The 18274-nt window shown below is 39.5% G+C and overlaps 1 protein-coding gene across 8 annotated transcripts in view; it reads right to left on the reverse strand.

The window, feature by feature from the left end:
• Positions 1-18274, reverse strand: part of AHCTF1 (AT-hook containing transcription factor 1) — an 84628-nt gene that overhangs the window by 40565 nt on the left and 25789 nt on the right. For 6 of the 8 annotated variants that reach the window (XM_032319362.1, XM_032319360.1, XM_032319365.1 and 3 more), the window contains 7 exons: positions 17825-17941; positions 13356-13440; positions 11606-11756; positions 10123-10255; positions 9858-10039; positions 9335-9396; positions 8360-8488 (listed from right to left, as the gene is read on the reverse strand). In XM_032319362.1, coding sequence (XP_032175253.1) covers positions 8360-8488; positions 9335-9396; positions 9858-10039; positions 10123-10255; positions 11606-11756; positions 13356-13440; positions 17825-17941 — 859 coding nt within the window. Of the gene's footprint in view, positions 1-8359; positions 8489-9334; positions 9397-9857; positions 10040-10122; positions 10256-11605; positions 11757-11972; positions 12220-13355; positions 13441-17824; positions 17942-18274 lie in introns of those variants that run through there. The other 2 variants (XM_032319361.1, XM_032319368.1) reach the window with 2 other exon arrangements.

The following is an 18274-nucleotide window of genomic DNA, read 5'->3' on the forward strand; positions in this document are numbered from 1 at the left end:
AGATATCTGATCACAGTCTCAGAGATAGCAAGTTCTATAAAAATACAAACACTTAGGGACACCTGGGTGGCTCCGTTGGGTTAAGTATCCAACTGTTGGTTTTGGCTCAGGTCATGATGTCAGCATCCTGGGATTGAGCCCTGTGTGGGGCTCCACGCTCAGCAGAGAGTCTGCTTGAGGTTCTCTCTCTCCCCCTTCCCCTCCCCCACAGGCATTCTCTTTAAAACCAATTAATAAGTTTTAAAAATACAAATATTTAAAGAGTTAAAAACTCATGACTCTCTAGGCGGCTATAAACACAAAGGCAGTGAGAGGCATTGGTGGCCACGTGGAGTAACTGGAATCCTTGTACACTGATGGTGGGAATGGAAAATGGTAGCCACTCTGGGAAACTTAAATACTGAGTTACCTCATGACCCAGCAACTCCATACCCAAGAGAAATGAAAACACAAGCCCACATCAAAACTATACATGGAACAACATCATTCATAATAGTCCCAAACTGGAAACAAACCAAATGCCCCCCAACTGAAGAATGGGTGAACAAATGGGATGAGGGGCTGATGCATATACCACACAGATGAACTGTAAGTAACAAGCAGCCTATGAAGACAGAAAGCAGAATGGTTTGAAAGCTGGGAAATGGGGGGAGAACATGGGGGTTTTGTGGGGGTGAGAAAAATGTTCTCAAACTGAATGTGGAGACAGGTGCACAATTCCATGGATTTACTAAAAACCACTGTAAGCAGGTGACTATAAGATTTAGCTGTGTCTTAACAAGTCTTATTTAAAATCATTATAAATCACGCTGAATATTAAAGAAACGTATGAATTTCATTCATTAGAACAAGAAACTTTTTTAAAAGAACTGAATGAAAAAACAGATGAGTCGAACAGGAACAGAGGGGCTTAACTATGATAAAGACTCCCTCAAAATGAAGAAAAGCATGATTCTAAATGGAGACTCAGTAAAGCAATTTACATTAACACTGGGGACAAAACAAGAATGTCTGCTGGTACCATTGTTTTTCCAAAGTTTGTAAAGGTTCTACCAAATGCTGTGAGAAGATAAACAAAAATGGAAAAAGTAGAAGCCCGTATTTGCTGATGACTCCAGACCTTGAAAATCTAGTAAGAGATTCTGATTTGATAAATAGATATTAAGTGAATACACAAAAACCAACTGCATTTTTTTTTTTTAGGTCTTTTGAAAGGTATCTTTTTTTTTAAATTTTTAAATTTTTTATAAACATATATTTTTATCCCCAGGGGTACAGGTCTGTGAAAAGCCAGGTTTACACACTTCACAGCACTCACCAAAGCACATACCCTCCTCAATGTCCATAACCCCACCCCCCTCCTCCCAACCCCCCTCCCCCCAGCAACCCTCAGTGTTTTGTGAGATTAAGAGTCACTTGGTTTGTCTCCCTCCCAATCCCATCTTGTTTCATTTATTCTTCTCCTACCCACTTAAGCCCCCATGTTGCATCACCACTTCCTCATACCAGAGAGATCATATGATAGTTGTCTTTCTCCGCTTGACTTATTTCGCTAAGCATGATTCGCTCTAGTTCCATCCATGTTGTCGCAAATGTCAAGATTTCATTTCTTTTGATGGCTGCATAGTATTCCATTGTGTATATAGACCACATCTTCTTGATCCATTCATCTGTTGATGGACATCTAGGTTCTTTCCATAGTTTGGCTATTGTGGACATTGCTGCTATAAACATTCGGGTGCACGTGCCCCTTCGGATCACTACGTTTGTATCTTTAGGGTAAATACCCAGTAGTGCAATTGCTGGGTCATAGGGCAGTTCTATTTTCAACATTTTGAGGAACCTCCATGCTGTTTTCTAGAGTGGTTGCACCAGCTTGCATTCCCACCAACAGTGTGAGGGTTCCCCTTTCTCCACATCCTCGCCAGCATCTGTCATTTCTTGACTTGTTGATTTTAGCCATTCTGACTGGTGTGAGGTGCTATCTCATTGTGGTTTTGATTTGTATTTCCCTGATGCCAAGTGATATGGAGCACTTTTTCATGTGTCTGTTGGCCATCTGGATGTCTTCTTTGCAGAAATGTCTGTTCATGTCCTCTACCCATTTCTTGATTGGATTATTTGTTCTTTGGGTGTTGAGTTTGCTAAGTTCTTTATAGATTTTGGACACTAGTCCTTTATCTGATATGTCGTTTGCAAATATCTTCTCCCATTCTGTCAGTTGTCTTTTGATTTTGTTAACTGTTTCCTTTGCTGTGCAAAAGCTTTTGATCTTGATGAAATCCCAATAATTCATTTTTGCCCTTGCTTCCCTTGCCTTTGGCGATGTTCCTAGGAAGATGTTGCTGCGGCTGAGGTCGAAGAGGTTGCTGCCTGTGTTCTCCTCAAGGATTTTGACGGATTCCTTTCTCACACTGAGGTCCTTCATCCATTTTGAGTCTATTTTTGTGTGTGGTGTAAGGAAATGGTCCAATTTCATTTTTCTGCCATGTGGCTGTCCAATTTTCCCAACACCATTTATTGAAGAGGCTGTCTTTTTTCCATTGGACATTCTTTCCTGCTTTGTCGAAGATTAGTTGACCATAGAGTTGACGGTCTATTTCTGGGCTCTCTATTCTGTTCTATTATCTATGTGTCTGTTTTTGTGCCAGTACCATGCTGTCTTGATGATGACATCTTTGTAATAGAGCTTGAAGTCTGGAATTGTGATGCCACCAACTTTGGCTTTCTTTTTTCAATATCCCTTTGGCTATTTGAGGTCTTTTCTGGTTCCATATAAATTTTAGAATTATTTGTTCCATTTCTTTGAAAAAGATGGATGGTACTTTGATAGGAATTGCATTAAATGTGCAGATTGCTTTAGGTAGCATAGACATTTTCACAATATTTATTCTTCCAATCCAGGAGCATGGAACATTTTTCCATTTCTTTGTGTCTTCCTCAATTTCTTTCATGAGTACTTTATAGTTTTCTGAGTATAGATTCTGTGCCTCTCTGGTTAGGTTTATTCCTAGGTATCTTATGGTTTTGGGTGCAATTGTAAATGGGACTGACTCCTTAATTTCTCTTTCTTCTGTCTTGTTGTTGATGTAGAGAAATGCAACTGATTTCTGTGCATTGATTTTATATCCTGACACTTTACTGAATTCCTGTACAAGTTCTAGCAGTTTTGGAGTGGAGCCTTTTGGGTTTTCCACATATATTATCATATCCATCTGCGAAGAGTGATAATCTGACTTCTTCTTTGCCGATTTGGATGCCTTTAATTTCCTTTTGTTGTCTGATTGCTGAGGCTAGGACTTCTAGTACTATGTTGAATAGCAGTGGTGATAATGGACATCCCTGCTGTGTTCCTGTCCTTAGCGGAAAAGCTTTCAGTTTTTCTCCATTGAGAATGATATTTGCGGTGGGTTTTTCATAGATGGCTTTGATGATATTGAGGTATGTGCCCTCTATCCCTACACTTTGAAGAGCTTTGATCAGGAAGGGATGCTGTACTTTGTCAAATGCTTTTTCAGCATCTATTGAGAGTATCATATGGTTCTTGTTCTTTCTTTTATTGATGTGTTGTATCACACTGACTGATTTGCGGATCCAACTGCATTTTTATGTACCAGCAATAACCACCCAGAATTTAATAGAGGAAAAACGTTCTAGTCACAAGCAGCACAACTATGGAGCACTTAAGAGATAAAAGCACAAGAGACACCTGTAAGAACTGAAAAGAACTATAAGATCTTGTTGAGATAGAAAACCAACCCTGAATAAATGAGAAAATAGACCATTTAAGACTTGGATGAAATGATGATAAAAATATTCTCTCCAAAATTAATACATGACTATAACAAATTTCCAAGAAGAGTTCCAATGGGAGTGCTGGATAAAATCATCTTGTAATTAATACAAAAGAACAAATGCCTATGAATTGACAATTATAGGGAAAAAAGAGCCACATCAGCAAATATTAGAGCAGTATATTAAAATGGCATAGAAATAGATCAGACTGGGGCGCCTGGGTGGCTCAGTGGGTTGGGCCGCTGCCTTCGGCTCGGGTCATGATCTCAGGGTCCTGGGATTGAGCCCCGCATCGGGCTCTCTGCTCAGCGGGGAGCCTGCTTCCCTCTCTCTCTCTCTCTCTCTCTCTGCCTGCCTCTCTGCCTACTTGTGATCTCTGTCTGTCAAATAAATAAATAAAATCTTTAAAAAAAAAAAAATAGATCAGATTAATGGGACATAATAAAAAACCCAGAAACAGAACCCAGTACACAGACAGAGGAAATCAAATAAATGTGGTATCTCAGTAGTTTGACAAAAGGACATTCTGTGCTCTGTTTTGTAAGGGGTGTAGCACAGCTGTACTCATCCTCATCCGGGAGAAAGAAAAGCAACCTTTACCTGATGAACACAGATGAACTAAGCCTTAAATGGTAATGAAGCATTGATTAGCAAGGTTTTTTAAGCCAGGAGTTTTTGTATTAAAAATATTCATTTGTATGTAGCAAAAGATACCATAAAAGAAATCAAGAGGGAAAAGACCCAATAAAACAAGGGTAAAACCTGCAAATAATGTAATTAACAGAACACTGACCACCCAATGAAAATATGAAATTGCATCTGTATCATCCTTTTCCCGATATGAAGAAGGGATACAAAGAGAGGCATGAAAGAAAAGTATACATAAAGTCCATGCACCATGTATATAAACAAATGATTATGAAGGGGACACTGACAAGACCACCACCCAGGTTTAGACTGAGAATATGTGGCAGTAACCTGGAAGCTGTGTCTGCTTGGACCTGACCAAAAACAAATCCCACCCACCTCTCTCATCTCCCATGGCAACCACGACCCCTTTCCTGCCTTCTGAAGTCATCATGTTCTTGCTTTTCTTTTTGTTTTAGCTCTACATGTGCATTGCTAAAGAATGTAATTTACTTTGGCCTGTTCTGGGAATGGAGTTTTAAAAAAAGGGCACACAAAGGATAGTTAACAAAATGCCAATAGTTACATGCCTCAATACCCTATAGCGATTTTCTAAATCCAAACTATTCATGTATTATTTATGTAATTGGGGGAAAAAAAACCCAAATGGGGTGGATACCAGATTTTAATCACGGAAAACATTAAATGCTGTTTTATTCACGTGGCTGAATTACAAGTTATTTTTCACGTTTTTAAGGTATTACTGCTTTAACTAAATTTGACAGTGTATAATCAGAAAAAAAAAAAAGAATCTGTATCAAGTTCCCTAAAGTTAAATGGAGCACTTGGGAGTGCCCAAGGCCTGAGGATGATGAGCCGTGAGTTCTCTGCGGTCAGGAAGCTGGAGCACTGGGCCGGAAAGTAAGTTCCAGTTCCTGACAGTAGGGTGGGCAGGGCCACTGGGGCCAAAGTTCCTGGAGGAAACCACTGTGAATCTGGTGCTTTTTCTCCTTGTCTTCTTGAGGGCAGCTGAATGGACACTATAAAACAGAGTACTATGAACGAAAGACTGAGCAAAGGTGTTCCCTGAATGCATATGGTTGGAAATCAACTGCCCAGAGTGGGATGATGCCGTTTTATCAAACAAAGCCCTCAAGAGTATTCTTGGGCCATTAGACAGAAAGAATCGATATCTTCTGCACAATATATTAGCAATTCTCCCATAACTCTGATCAAGTAGATGGGTTAAAAAAGACCATTTATTACTCACAACAGACAAAAGCAACCTTATAAACTGCTTTAGCCTTTCCTGAAAAAAAGAAAATTCTTGTTACCTATGGATAAAGATGGAACATCACACACAGCCATTTACTTGCTGCCTTGGTATCATCACCAGACCCCAGTGAGTGATCAGTAGTAAATAGCAGAGAAAAGTATCAATCAACGAGGGCAAAGAAAAGAGAAGGCATCATGGGGTGAGACAGCTCAACAAAATCCATGAATGGCAGTCATGAGGAAAGGTGATGAACTCAGCAGTGTGAGGGAAATCGCATCCTTAGGTCCTCACAGACGGGAGCTACAGATGAGAATCTAGTCAAGTTAGCTCTCTGAGCCCTCAGGCCAAGTCCGTGGAGAGTCCAGGTACAGAGGAGGGGGGTGTGTGTGTCAAGAGTGGTCAGAGCTGGGCTAAAAATAAGCAACCGGTGGACACTTAGTCTATGGAACAGCGAGCCGTACCCCCTTAGGACCCTGCAATAAAGAACCATGGACACATGCATCACAGATCTTTGGGAAAATGGAATGGCTCCCCAAAAGTGTGGCCTTGCTCCACTGAAATGGTGCATGTCCCATCTACTATCCTCAAGAAAAGGATTCCTCTCCATGAACTATACCATTGCAAAATACAGTGTATCATCTGTTACTGACCCACTTTACATATGAACAGATGACGGCCACCAAATGCATAAGGAGAGCCACTGCCATCAAAGAGACCAGACGAAGAAACTAAACTGCAGAGGAAACAGAGCCAGTGCAAAAATCAAGTAAGACTGTGAACACACACGGGCAGCAGGTAGTCATCCATAAAACAGAATACTAGAAACAAAAGACTGATCAAAGAAAAAGTACTCACAGAAATTTTATATGAGGGTCAAATTTTTAAAAAGCTGATGGGAAGCCAGGTAGATGATGAAGAAATCTCCCCCAAAACAGAACCAGAGGCAAAGGTGACAAATTAGTGGGCAATGAAGTAATCTGACAGAAGGTCAGACCCTTCGTCTAAAGGGGCACCACAAAAAGCAAAAACTAACTGGAAGAAAAAATTAAGCTTGTGTGAGACTAGGCAAGGTGTTTGTGGTTTTTTTTTTTTTTTTTTTTTTTTAAGGCCACTTAGAAACTCCAGGAAAAAACAAGCTATGTAGTAAGAACATTAACATCGACCATGATCACGACATGACCACATGGTCAATATTTACATAGGTACCAAACTATAAAAGGAGAGGAAGGAGGGAGGAATCTCCCAGTGATAACGGTATCGAATATTTCATTTATTCCATGAAATTAAGTATTAAAATCCAACCGTAAATGTTAAACCATGAGTGGCAGTATTTATATCCCATGGGTGTTTAAAAGGCTCTTTTTCCAGCAATTCATAATGTTACTTATCTGTAATTTTTTAAAAGATTTTATTTATTTATCTGACAGACAGAGATCACAGGTAGGCAGAGAGGCAAGCAGAGAGAGAGAGGAGGAAGCAGGCCCCCCGCTGAGCAGAGAGCCCGACATGGGGCTCGATCCCAGGACCCCGGGAACATGATCTGAGCCAAAAGCAGAGGCTTTAATCCACCAAGCCACCCAGGGACCCCACATATCTGTAATTTTTAAAATAAGTTTATCCAAACACTACTTAGGGAGAGTTAACATTTTCTCTTTCTCCATGGGAAAATGGAGCTTACTTTATTCTAGCGTGTTTTACTAACAAATAATGAGTTAAATTAAATGTGAATTATGAGCTGTCCCCAGGCAACACTGTTTACTGTTAGAATGTCCCCTGGTAGGTAAAATGTACTGGGACCAGGAAAACTGATTGGATTATAAACCTCCACTAGGAAGTTGAGATTTTGGCTTCCATGAGTGAGTCTCACTTCTAGAACGGCCTTGTTCTGCAGGAACTTGGAATCTCCTCCCAGGCTCTCAGAAGATACGAGTTTCTATAAAGCAGTGGTTCTTAGAACACTGCATCAGAATCACATTAAGGGCTTTTTCTTTTTTTAAGATTTATTTATTTGAGAGAGAGTGTGTGTGAGCACAAGCAGGCAGAGGAGCCGAGGGAGAGGGAAAGCAGGACTCAATCCCAGGAACCTGAGATCATGACCTGAGCCGAAATCAGGAGTCAAACGCTTAACTGACTGAGCCACCCAGGCGCCCCCACATCAAGGGCTTTTTGAAACACCAAGTGCGGGGTTCCACTCCTAGAACTTCCGATTCAACAGTCCTATGACAGCACAAGTTCCCAGTGACACTCATGCCAATGATCACATACTGGCATTCTAGACCATGAAATCCACCTGAGTCAAGATGATTTTTACTCATGAGGTCTTACTCACTTGTACCTACGCATTTTTCACAGGGGCTGGAAAATGGCTCCTGGCCTGTTACTACTTCTACTCATGACATGCCTGGGGCCGCCACTATGTGGCTTCTGTCTAAATCCTTCTATACAGCTAAATGAACCTCATGCCAAGTTATGGCCTACTGAGTCCTGGTAGTATGTATTCTAAGCCAAACCTAAGACCACAGTTACTGATCATGAAGCATAAGCATTATACTACTGAATCTACTTTTGCAGAAATTATCTAGTAGACTTTTACTATAATAATGTAATACTATAATAGAAAGCTAATAACAAAAGAAACAACAGTGTTATAAATCATCTCACCTGACTTAAACTGGAAGGGTGAGTATCAGTAAGTCTTGGTGACAGAAGGCCAGCCATAAGACATCGATTATAGCCATCAGGTATGAATTCACTGAGAGATGCTCCTGATTTCTTTAAAAACCTCAAAGTCTATAAAGATTGATGAATAAACATTAATACATAATTTCAAATAATCAAATTTAAGAATTAATAAACTTATCATCTACTTTGTACTTAATATTCTGAATAAAGCTAAAAGACACTAAATAGAAATTTTAAGACTCCATTTTTACACTTCTTGCAAGGAAACGGGTTTACAAGTTCTTGAGCTAAACCAATGCATGCTAGTTAAAAGTAATATTACTGATGAAGATACTTTGGGGGGCATTCTGTCTTTGATGGGTAACCCTGTTACATTCTCCAATGCTGACAGCTGACAGACTTCGTGACAGGTCTTAATGAACACACACACACACACACACACACCCCCTGCAGTTTATTCCTCCTGATCTAATGTCAGAGAGATCCAATATGAAGTATAAATATGGCATTCAGGCACATCTAGCCAGTTATCAATTTCAAAATCTGTCATTTTGTGTTTTCCTGGAGAAGTCTTTTTCAACATCTAGTCATTGCCTGCTCTGTGCCAGACACTGTGCTAGGTATCTTCTTTGCATTACTTGCCTCATTCATAAGCTTCCTGAGAAGAAAGAGGAGAATGAAGAGTATGGATACAAAGAGATACGGCGAAGACACTGACCTACTTCTGCTCTTTTCCTTAGGTTCAAGTAGCTAACATCCACACAACCCCAATACTTCTTCTGGCACGCTGCCATCAGTAACTGATGCTACTAGTTGCTCATATCACAAACCTAGCAGAAGCTACCATTTAAGCTGAAACAACAGTTTATATAATTAACACTAAATAAAGTTTAAATCCATGATCTGACTTCAGTTCATTAAGAAACTCTGTCCACATTGTTAGTTGTTACCTACCTCCTTTTGAAAGCCATTACAAGTTATATGAACAATTCCTGAGTTTAACAAACAAGTGGCATCTAAAAAAAAGATGTAAGAAAAAATAAAATAAAATCTGCTTACGAATTATATCATAGACGGCATTAATACAACAAAATTTATCCTAACAGACTGTTAGGCAAGATATCAAATTACATGTAATAAATTTTAAAATAACTTTTCCAAATATTTCCATTCTGACAAGATACCAAACTTAATATAAATAATACTTATCTTTTCTAGCGAATTCATAAGTCATAGTATCTTTATAAAATACCTAAGTATTAAATTTCTGGTGTACATATCAAACTAAATTTCCTAAGTTACCCATATATTAACTAACAGTAACGAGACATGAACAGGTAAGCACACATACCTGCATGCTACACACTACATACATACCACACATACTATACAAATACATATTACACGTACAAACACCCACACAGATATACTTGTGCATGTTATTTTTCTCGAAAGGTAATGTTAAGGAAACACATACCAAAGTTGTAAATATTTGCGTTAAAAAACTGCTCGGGAGGTGGATATGAAGGGGGAATTCCTCTACTTAAGCTTCTCTCATTAACTAGTATATCCAAGATGTAACGCGGGTAAGTCTTGTTCACAACGGAATCCAGTGACCACAATGCAAAGTACGAGCAGTTATGCAGATACTCTCCTGCTCTAAAAGAAAATGTTACAAAATCATTAACTGACCGAGCTGCTACACACACAAATGTGAAAGAGAAAAGAGTGCGAAGTCCTACCTTAACGAGTCCGGCATCTGTGCATGATACCAACGGTTTATGTCAAAAAGCCCCAAATACATAGAAGGCTTTCCTTGTCCATATATATTCACCTGCCAGGTAAAGACTGAAACACTAGTGTCAGGAGACAGAGCTAAAAGAAAAGAATATAATTTTTATAAATTGAATAAATAATCACAAACTAAAATTACCCCAAATAAAATTTCAGCAACATCTTGTCATAAATTAAGTTTTATCACGTCTGATATGTCAAAGAGCATTTCTATGGCGCGTTCTGTAAGAAGGGTTTCATTCAGTATATCTTTACTGTCTCTCCATTTCAAGAAGATTTTACAAAAAAAATACTCATCAGGAAAGTTATAGTGTGGCTTGTTTTCACTTAACACTTTGGCAACTTTGAGGTATTGAAGGTAAAAGTAGGAATTTATTTGATTTATTTTGATTCGTTTATTTGATTGCATATTCTCCCAACAAGGGAACACGCCTCGAGGCACAGGGCTTGATTCTTTAGAGGATTCTAGTTGAGAAGGGCTGATCCAGCTCTATGGGAAAGAGGGGAAGACTAGTACCTGGATGATGGTTGCGGGGAATGGAAAGATAGGAACAAGGTAAGAGGCACCAAGGAGAGAAAAAGTAAACATCTGAGACACAACTAATGGGAAACACAGAAAGAAGAGGGGAGTAGGGAATACAAGAGGGAGAGTCTGAAAAGCTGTTTTGGGCATGTTTAATTGGACGTGAAGACTGGGCCACAAAAACCGACGTGGAACAAGCACAGAGGACACAACCAGACGAAGGGGCTAACCATGAGGATGAGTCTCAGGAAGCACACACACAAGCACGGCTGTAGGGAGCACGCCCAGAGCCGAACGAACCTCCACCGGCATCACATTTACTTCTCACAGCCACCCTCTGCAAAAGGTCCAACTGCGTTACTCCATTCAGATGGGGAAAGGGAGGCTCAGCAATGTTAAATAATTCATCAAAGGTCACAACTACTGACAGAGCTGAGATTTGAAGCCAAGAGGGATTCCAAAACCTATGCCATTTTGACCATGCAAAGGTTGTTTACCAGGAAGAAGGGATGATACTAAAAGGAAAGAGAAAGATTAAAGACAAGCAAGGTCTGTTTGCCAGAGGTCTCAAAAAATACGCAGAAGGAACCATTATTCACAGACTATTCATACTAGTCAAATCTAGAGACCATTCTTGTCTGTTTAAAAAGCTGGATTAAAATACAAGGGGGTCCCTCAAGCTACTGGACTCTTGAGTTCTGCACAGCAAACTGCACAGTAAGAATACCGACGGTCTCATACAGACCTAAAAGAAATTCCATAATCAGTATTCCAATTTTTTAACTGCCAGGAGTATGAACTCTAAAAAAGCATAAATCTTCCATCAAGGTGGATGTCATAAATCTTACATCAAGGTAACTATCAAAATCAAGCATTCCACATGACATATAAGAGTGCTTTTAACCAACCTTCATTCATACCTTCCTCTCTGTCGCCATGATATCGATACTTCTCTATACTCTGGCATCCCAACAGTTTGGTATTACTAGTCTGTCCCCTCAAAGGAAACATGCCACCCGTGAGGTCCAGTGTGTATCTTTCTTCACAGTACTCTAACCCCTGAAACAGAAAATGCACACAAATCTCTATCTTCATAGAACTCTAAGCCAGAAGTCATTCAAAACTTAAATGTTCTCTGAATTTAAAGAGTTTTCACATAATACAAAGAAAACATAAAAAAGTTACAAAGAGAACAAATCACTTGAAAAGGCCTCTGAAATTTTATGTAGTATAAATCACAGATATTTAGTCTCTCGAAAATAATGACCAACAAACCTTCTAAAGCAGTTATCAAACATGGGAACCTTCAGGTACTTGGGGCCGGAGTGTGAACTGGATTGACCGTCACTATTCTGCACAAAGACACACGAGGCCAGCAAACCTGCTCCTCTGTTCAGAGTGACATTCTTGCTCTAGAACAACAGCCCCCCCTTTCTCCCCTCATCAATCTCTTTAAGAATCTAACAAAAGCCGGGGCGCCTGGGTAGCATAGTTGGGTGAGTGTCTGACTCTTGGTTTCGGCTCAGGTCATGGTCTCGGGGTCCTGGGATCAAGCCCCACATTGGGCTCTCCACTCAGCACAGAGTCTGCTTGGGAGTCTCCCTTCTTCTCCCTGCCCCTCCCACTTGTGCATACATGCTCGCTCTCCCAAATAAATCAATCAATCTATGGAGGGAAAAAAAAGAACCTAAGAAAAACTATGAAACTTTCTTCCAGAAAAATGCATAATCATAAAAATGTCTCAGATAATTCACAGGCTTTATAGATTCTTTAAAGGCCATCCATACAACCTCAAACACTAGCTTAAGAAAGCCTGTTCTACAGAAAGGAAGTAGGGGCTGACCAGGTGGCTATTAGCAGCACGCCACTTTGTCTTCAAGAATTCAGCTGGAAAAATTTCAGTCACCTAAAAGACTAACTCATTTATCCTTTTTATAAGTGGCAAGACAATTATTTTAATTTAAAAAATTTGTATTTATTTATTTATTTAATATTTTTATTTTTAAGTGGGGCGCGGGTAGCTCAGTCAGTTAAGCATCTGAATCTTGATTTTGGCTCAGATCATAATCTCAGGGTTGTGAGATCAAGCCCCACATTGTGCTCCATGCTGAACGTAGAGCCTGCTTAAGATTTTCTCTCTCCCTCTCCCTCTGCCCTCCACCCTACTTGCACTCTCTTTTTCCAAAAAAACAAAAACAAAAACAAAAACAAAAACAAAACAAACAACAAAAGATTTTAAATAATGTCTAACCCAACATGGGGCTCAAACTCACAGCCCTGAGATCAAGGGTTGCATGCTCCACCGAATGAGCCAGTCAGGTGCCCCAAGACTGTTTATAAAGTCACCCCATGGCTTACTGCTTGCCATATTAGAGCAACAAAATGGAGCTCCTTTTCCTGGGTACCAATGAAGTCACGAATGAGTCTTGTCCAATCCCCTCAGTTTAGATGAAAATGGTATATGGGGAAGTTCAGAAGGCTATGCTGACACAACTGCTCATCTTCTGATCCCTAATCTAACACTTCTACTACATTGTGAATACAGTATTAACTGGAATAGAAGGACTTTTCAATATGCTAATTTCTTAAAACAAAGACTAAACTAGTCAAACAACGATAAAATGATCAGAATGAACCCGTATTCCCGGTACCATTTACCTCATACAAGACTTGTCCTGATGCCAAACACTTTCTATCACCAAAGGCCAGCTGAAGTAGATGTAAACTCAACACATCCCCTTCACTGAAAGAAACAGAAATGAGCTGAGAAGAAACACTCAAGATCCTACTAATATATCAAGCAGCTCTTACTGCCCAGTATACAATATTGAGTGCACACGACAAAACTAAGGTCAATGTAAAGGAATTCCAGTGATTTGGCTGTTTTCACAAAATGCAGTCCTTTGAAACAAAAACTGATTTTTATTTTTAACAGATTCTAACTTGCTTAAGCCGATGTCATTTTTACACTTTAGGTGGGCCCGTATGCAGTAGAGCCTACAGTGGTTTACCCAACACTGCTTCGCCCCATCTTCAACAGGTGTGCTCTGAGCTTGGCGCAACAAGCCCCCGTTGTGGCCAAAAGGATGCACACCAAATTATCCCACGGCAACTACAGAAAACCATCCTGAGGGGACTGCATGTCCTTTGCTCCTTCTTCCTGGTCTCTTCCGCCATCTCGTGAGGCTTCTACCTAAAATGAAGATCTGCCTAGGGCCACAGGATGAGGGCTACACAGTATGAATATATGGCCAAGATCCCCAATCAACTCCTCTCTGCTTAAGGACGGCGTTCATTAGGTATTAAGAGCACAGACTGAATGTGAATTCTTATTCTTTCTGGCGGATCTTTCTTAACACACATATTCTTCTTGATCTCCAGGATACCACAAGATCTTCGTGTTCCTCACACTACACGACCCGCAGTCCTCTGCTGGCTGTTCTACCCTCTCCTTCTCCACCATCAATTATCTCCATGTGCAGGATTCCCAGATTTCTTCTCTAGCTAGTCTAACTCTGGCCTAGTGGTTCCCTATCTTGGTTGCTTATTGTTAGCATCACCAAAGGAGCATTGAAAAAATACTAATGCTCAGACCCTACCACCAGAAATTGATTTAATTGGCCTGGTCTAGTCAGGCCGAACTCATATACTTACCTTATCCCTCCATAGGGCCTCCATGGCCCTATATAAACTAGTTCCACTCTTTTGACTTCATCTACGACCAGTCTGCATTCTACCCTTTACCGCTCTTCTAGCTTTCCTTGAGATATTTTTCTAAGTCCTTTGAATTCTTTCTCCCAAATATCCCCATTGCTTTGCTACCTACTCGCCCCAACTGACTTCATACAAATCTCCCCAACTAAACTATCTAAAAGAACAGTTCCCTTTACTGCACAGTCTATATCTCCTCTCTCAGCTTTATTTTTCTGTATTTAACATCACTACCTGAAATTATATGAAATATGTGCACTAGTATATTTATGAAATATACTTGCTGAAAGAGAACATCTAGAAGAACAGAAATTTATTGGCATTATGCAGCGCTTCATTCTCTACAACAATCATCAGTACATATAAACACTCAATTAGTGTGTGGAATGAATAAACACATGGTTGTGAAACAAAGAATAACCTCTAAAAGACCAAATATTAAACAGGATAAACCACAGACAACAATAAAGGGAAAAGCAGTTTTTTCATCTACTTTCTTATATTATAAAATTAATGTGCCTTGACTGATGAATCACTGACCTCCACCTCTGAAACAATACATGTTAATTAATTGAATTTAAATAAAAAAAAAAAATTTAAAAATTAATGTGGTTTTTATTATAATTGATGAGCACTATGGCAACAATTTAAAATCTATACCTATGTAATTCTGAGGTGGTATAATCAGTCTACAGTGATTCTTTTTGTTCTTTTTAAAATTTTGTTTAAATAATCACTCTGATGGGGAAAAAGAAGGATGACATCACCTTTCTAAGTTAGACTTGTAATCTGAGTTTGTATTGTTTTCATCTACTTATAATACCAATACCATCTATATATACCAATACCAATACCATCTACATATACACACACACACCCCAACATGTGTATAAGCATTACTTATATATATTATTTACATGTGTATAAATATTATTTATACATGTATACACATATTATTTGTATAGATGTACATATATTTTATTATGTATTGCTCATATACATATGTAAACAAACACAAATAATCTTATATATAATTTCAGGGAGCTCACAGACCACTCTAGGTCTACCCACAGACCACAGGTGAGGAATTCTGCCTTAAATCATGTTACAGTCACATACCAATATATATCACAGCCTTCATCAGATTCTCAAAGAGGCCCACGACGTACTAACTGAAGGGCCCAAATCAAAGACTGGAAGCCCACAAAAATACCAATCTCAAAAGTACCTCACATCAATAATAGTGACAAACACAAAATAAACCATGTAGGAATAAATAACCCAACTTACCAATTAAATTGACCTTGTCCTATTAAAAGAATATTATATACAGTACTACTAAGTGTTTAAAAGTCATTACAGAATTGTTCCTATGGGTTACTTACTCGGTATGTTGTGAATAAGAGAAGTAAACCTTGGGCATCACCGTAAGAGAAAGAGAGAACAGTATATACTGCCCATATTTTAATCTATGATTCGTTTGTACTTCAAACACAAATACACTTGACTCTAGAGCAACACAAGTTTCAACTGTGTGGGTCCATTTGTATGCAGATTTTTTTTCAATAAATACAAACGGGAAATTTTTTGGAGATTTGTGACAATTTGAGAAAACCTGCAGATGAACTGCACAGTACAGATATACTGAAAACAATAAGCCAAAAGGCAATACTATAAAATATAGTTATGTAACATATTTAACACACAAAATATGTGCTAATTGCTGATGTTTATTGGTAGGGCTTCAGTCAACAGCAGGCTATCAGTAGCTAAATTTGGGGGGCAGGATGGATGTCTAACGTTAAACGTGGATTTCTGACAGCACAGGGGGATTGGAGCCCCAGCTCCCACCCTGTTCAAGAATCAGCTGTAGAGAGCTCTGAAAACTACCTCAAAAAAGAACGAAGAGAAGTGTATACAGTTCACAGGAATTTTACAAAAGAAAATCAGGAACACAGAATGTTCAGATAAGCTTCATGGTTATAAGAACAGAGTGGGCATCACTTACAGATAACATTACAAGAATGAAGAATGGCATGATAAAAAAAGAAGGCAGTCTTATTTGCCAAAATAAGAGGAAAGCACTCTAGAATTTAGTGTGCGAAATTCAGAAAAAAAATACAAAACCCACATAAAGAATAAAAAAATCAATAGAACTTATCCTAAGAGACAATTCTAGGAGGAAAAATAAGCAGAATATCACAACTGTCTAGATAAAAGTCCCTTCACATTGCCCATCATCCAGAGCCCTCAGCGGGCACATCCCTCCAGCTGCTGCTGTCCCCCACTACACTCAGATGAAAGGAAATATGGGTTTGACTTAAGAAGGGGTAGCCCAACAGTGGGCTCTGTATCTTCATTTCAGTATGTTTCCAGGAATGACAAATTTCAAAGTGGCAAATAATTTTATTTCCTGACTTACTACAGAGAAAAACAAGGCCAAACCACCAAGTAGGGACATGGAACACAAAATCCAGGGACGCCTGGATGGCTCAGCCAGTTAAGCGTCTGCTTTCGGCTCAGGTCATGATCCCAGGGTCCTGGGATCAAGTCCCACATCAAGTTCCTTGCTTGGTGGGGAGCCTGCTTCTCCCTCTGCCTGTTGCTCCTCTACATGTGCTCTCTCTCTCTCTCTCTCTCACACATACACACAAATAAATAAATAAATAAAATCTTTAAAAAAAAAAAAGACACACACACAACAAAAAAACCAAACTGACCATAACTCAGGTACCTCAAGCCCACAGTAGGAAGGACTTGGGAAGAGAAAGTACTGGGAATTGCACGTTATCACCATCACGGCATTTATACCACAAGCTCAACTGTTTCACTCATCAGTTAAGAAAGAACAAAACACCAAAGAAAAATAACACAAAATCAATACTTACACTATTCTAGTTGAACAAACTTAATGGGTTAGAATTCAGTTGAAAGATTTTTCACTAGCTATAATTGGGACAAAATTAAACGTTATGACAGAAAAATTAACCAAGTTAATGCTAAGAATATACTGAAAAAGGCAAACAGGAGGACCAGGGAACAGAGTGGGGGTAAATAAAAATGAGAGAGACATACACAACAAAGAGAAGAAAGGAAATTTTAGGAGTGCAAGAACACAGAAGGCCATAAAAATTGTCTAAGGCGGTAAGAGGCTGCCCACTCACCTGTACTGGCTTACTCCGAAAGAGCATTTAAGCAAGTCAAACAAATATCATTTTTCTCACTGATATCCAAGAATTTACTCAACCATGTAGAAACATTTAACTTTCAAAATCCTTTCAACTACCACTTGCTAATTCACTGAATTACGCTGTTTTCGCTTTAAAAAAAGTATACCACAAGGCTTTTCCCCCCAAAAATGAAATGTGGCCTCATCTTTGACAAGTATTTTTAAAAAACACACGTGTCACACTTACCTATCTTGTGTCGACTGAACAGCCCACAAGTAACAGCAATTACGCGGATCGTTCTCAGGTTCTTGAAAAGTGACGGCATACACGGGAACTCTGCCACCCTCCAGCTGCGTGTAGTATCTACAACAGGCACAAGAAGTAGCACAGTTCATACTTTTAAGTTATAATTTCATGCAGAAAGAATAAGGGGTCTCGTGTGAGAATCGCCTGATCGTAACGTACACAGGATGGCAAGACAATGGACACGGCCTTGGGAAGGGCCAAAACAACTAACGTGCCCCCCCCCCACACACACGTGTGCAAACCAGCCCCTCCTGTCAGGTGAGGGTCGGCCACTGTAGACTGCTACGAGCAAGAGACCCCCTACAAAAGACGAACACGGACACAACACTCCCATCTCAGCTCCCTGCACTTAGGTTTCCCCACCACGACACCCCCAGTGAGTGAGAATCC

Source organism: Mustela erminea, chromosome 17, assembly GCF_009829155.1.
Source record: "Mustela erminea isolate mMusErm1 chromosome 17, mMusErm1.Pri, whole genome shotgun sequence".
NCBI classification, from domain to species: domain Eukaryota; kingdom Metazoa; phylum Chordata; class Mammalia; order Carnivora; family Mustelidae; genus Mustela; species Mustela erminea.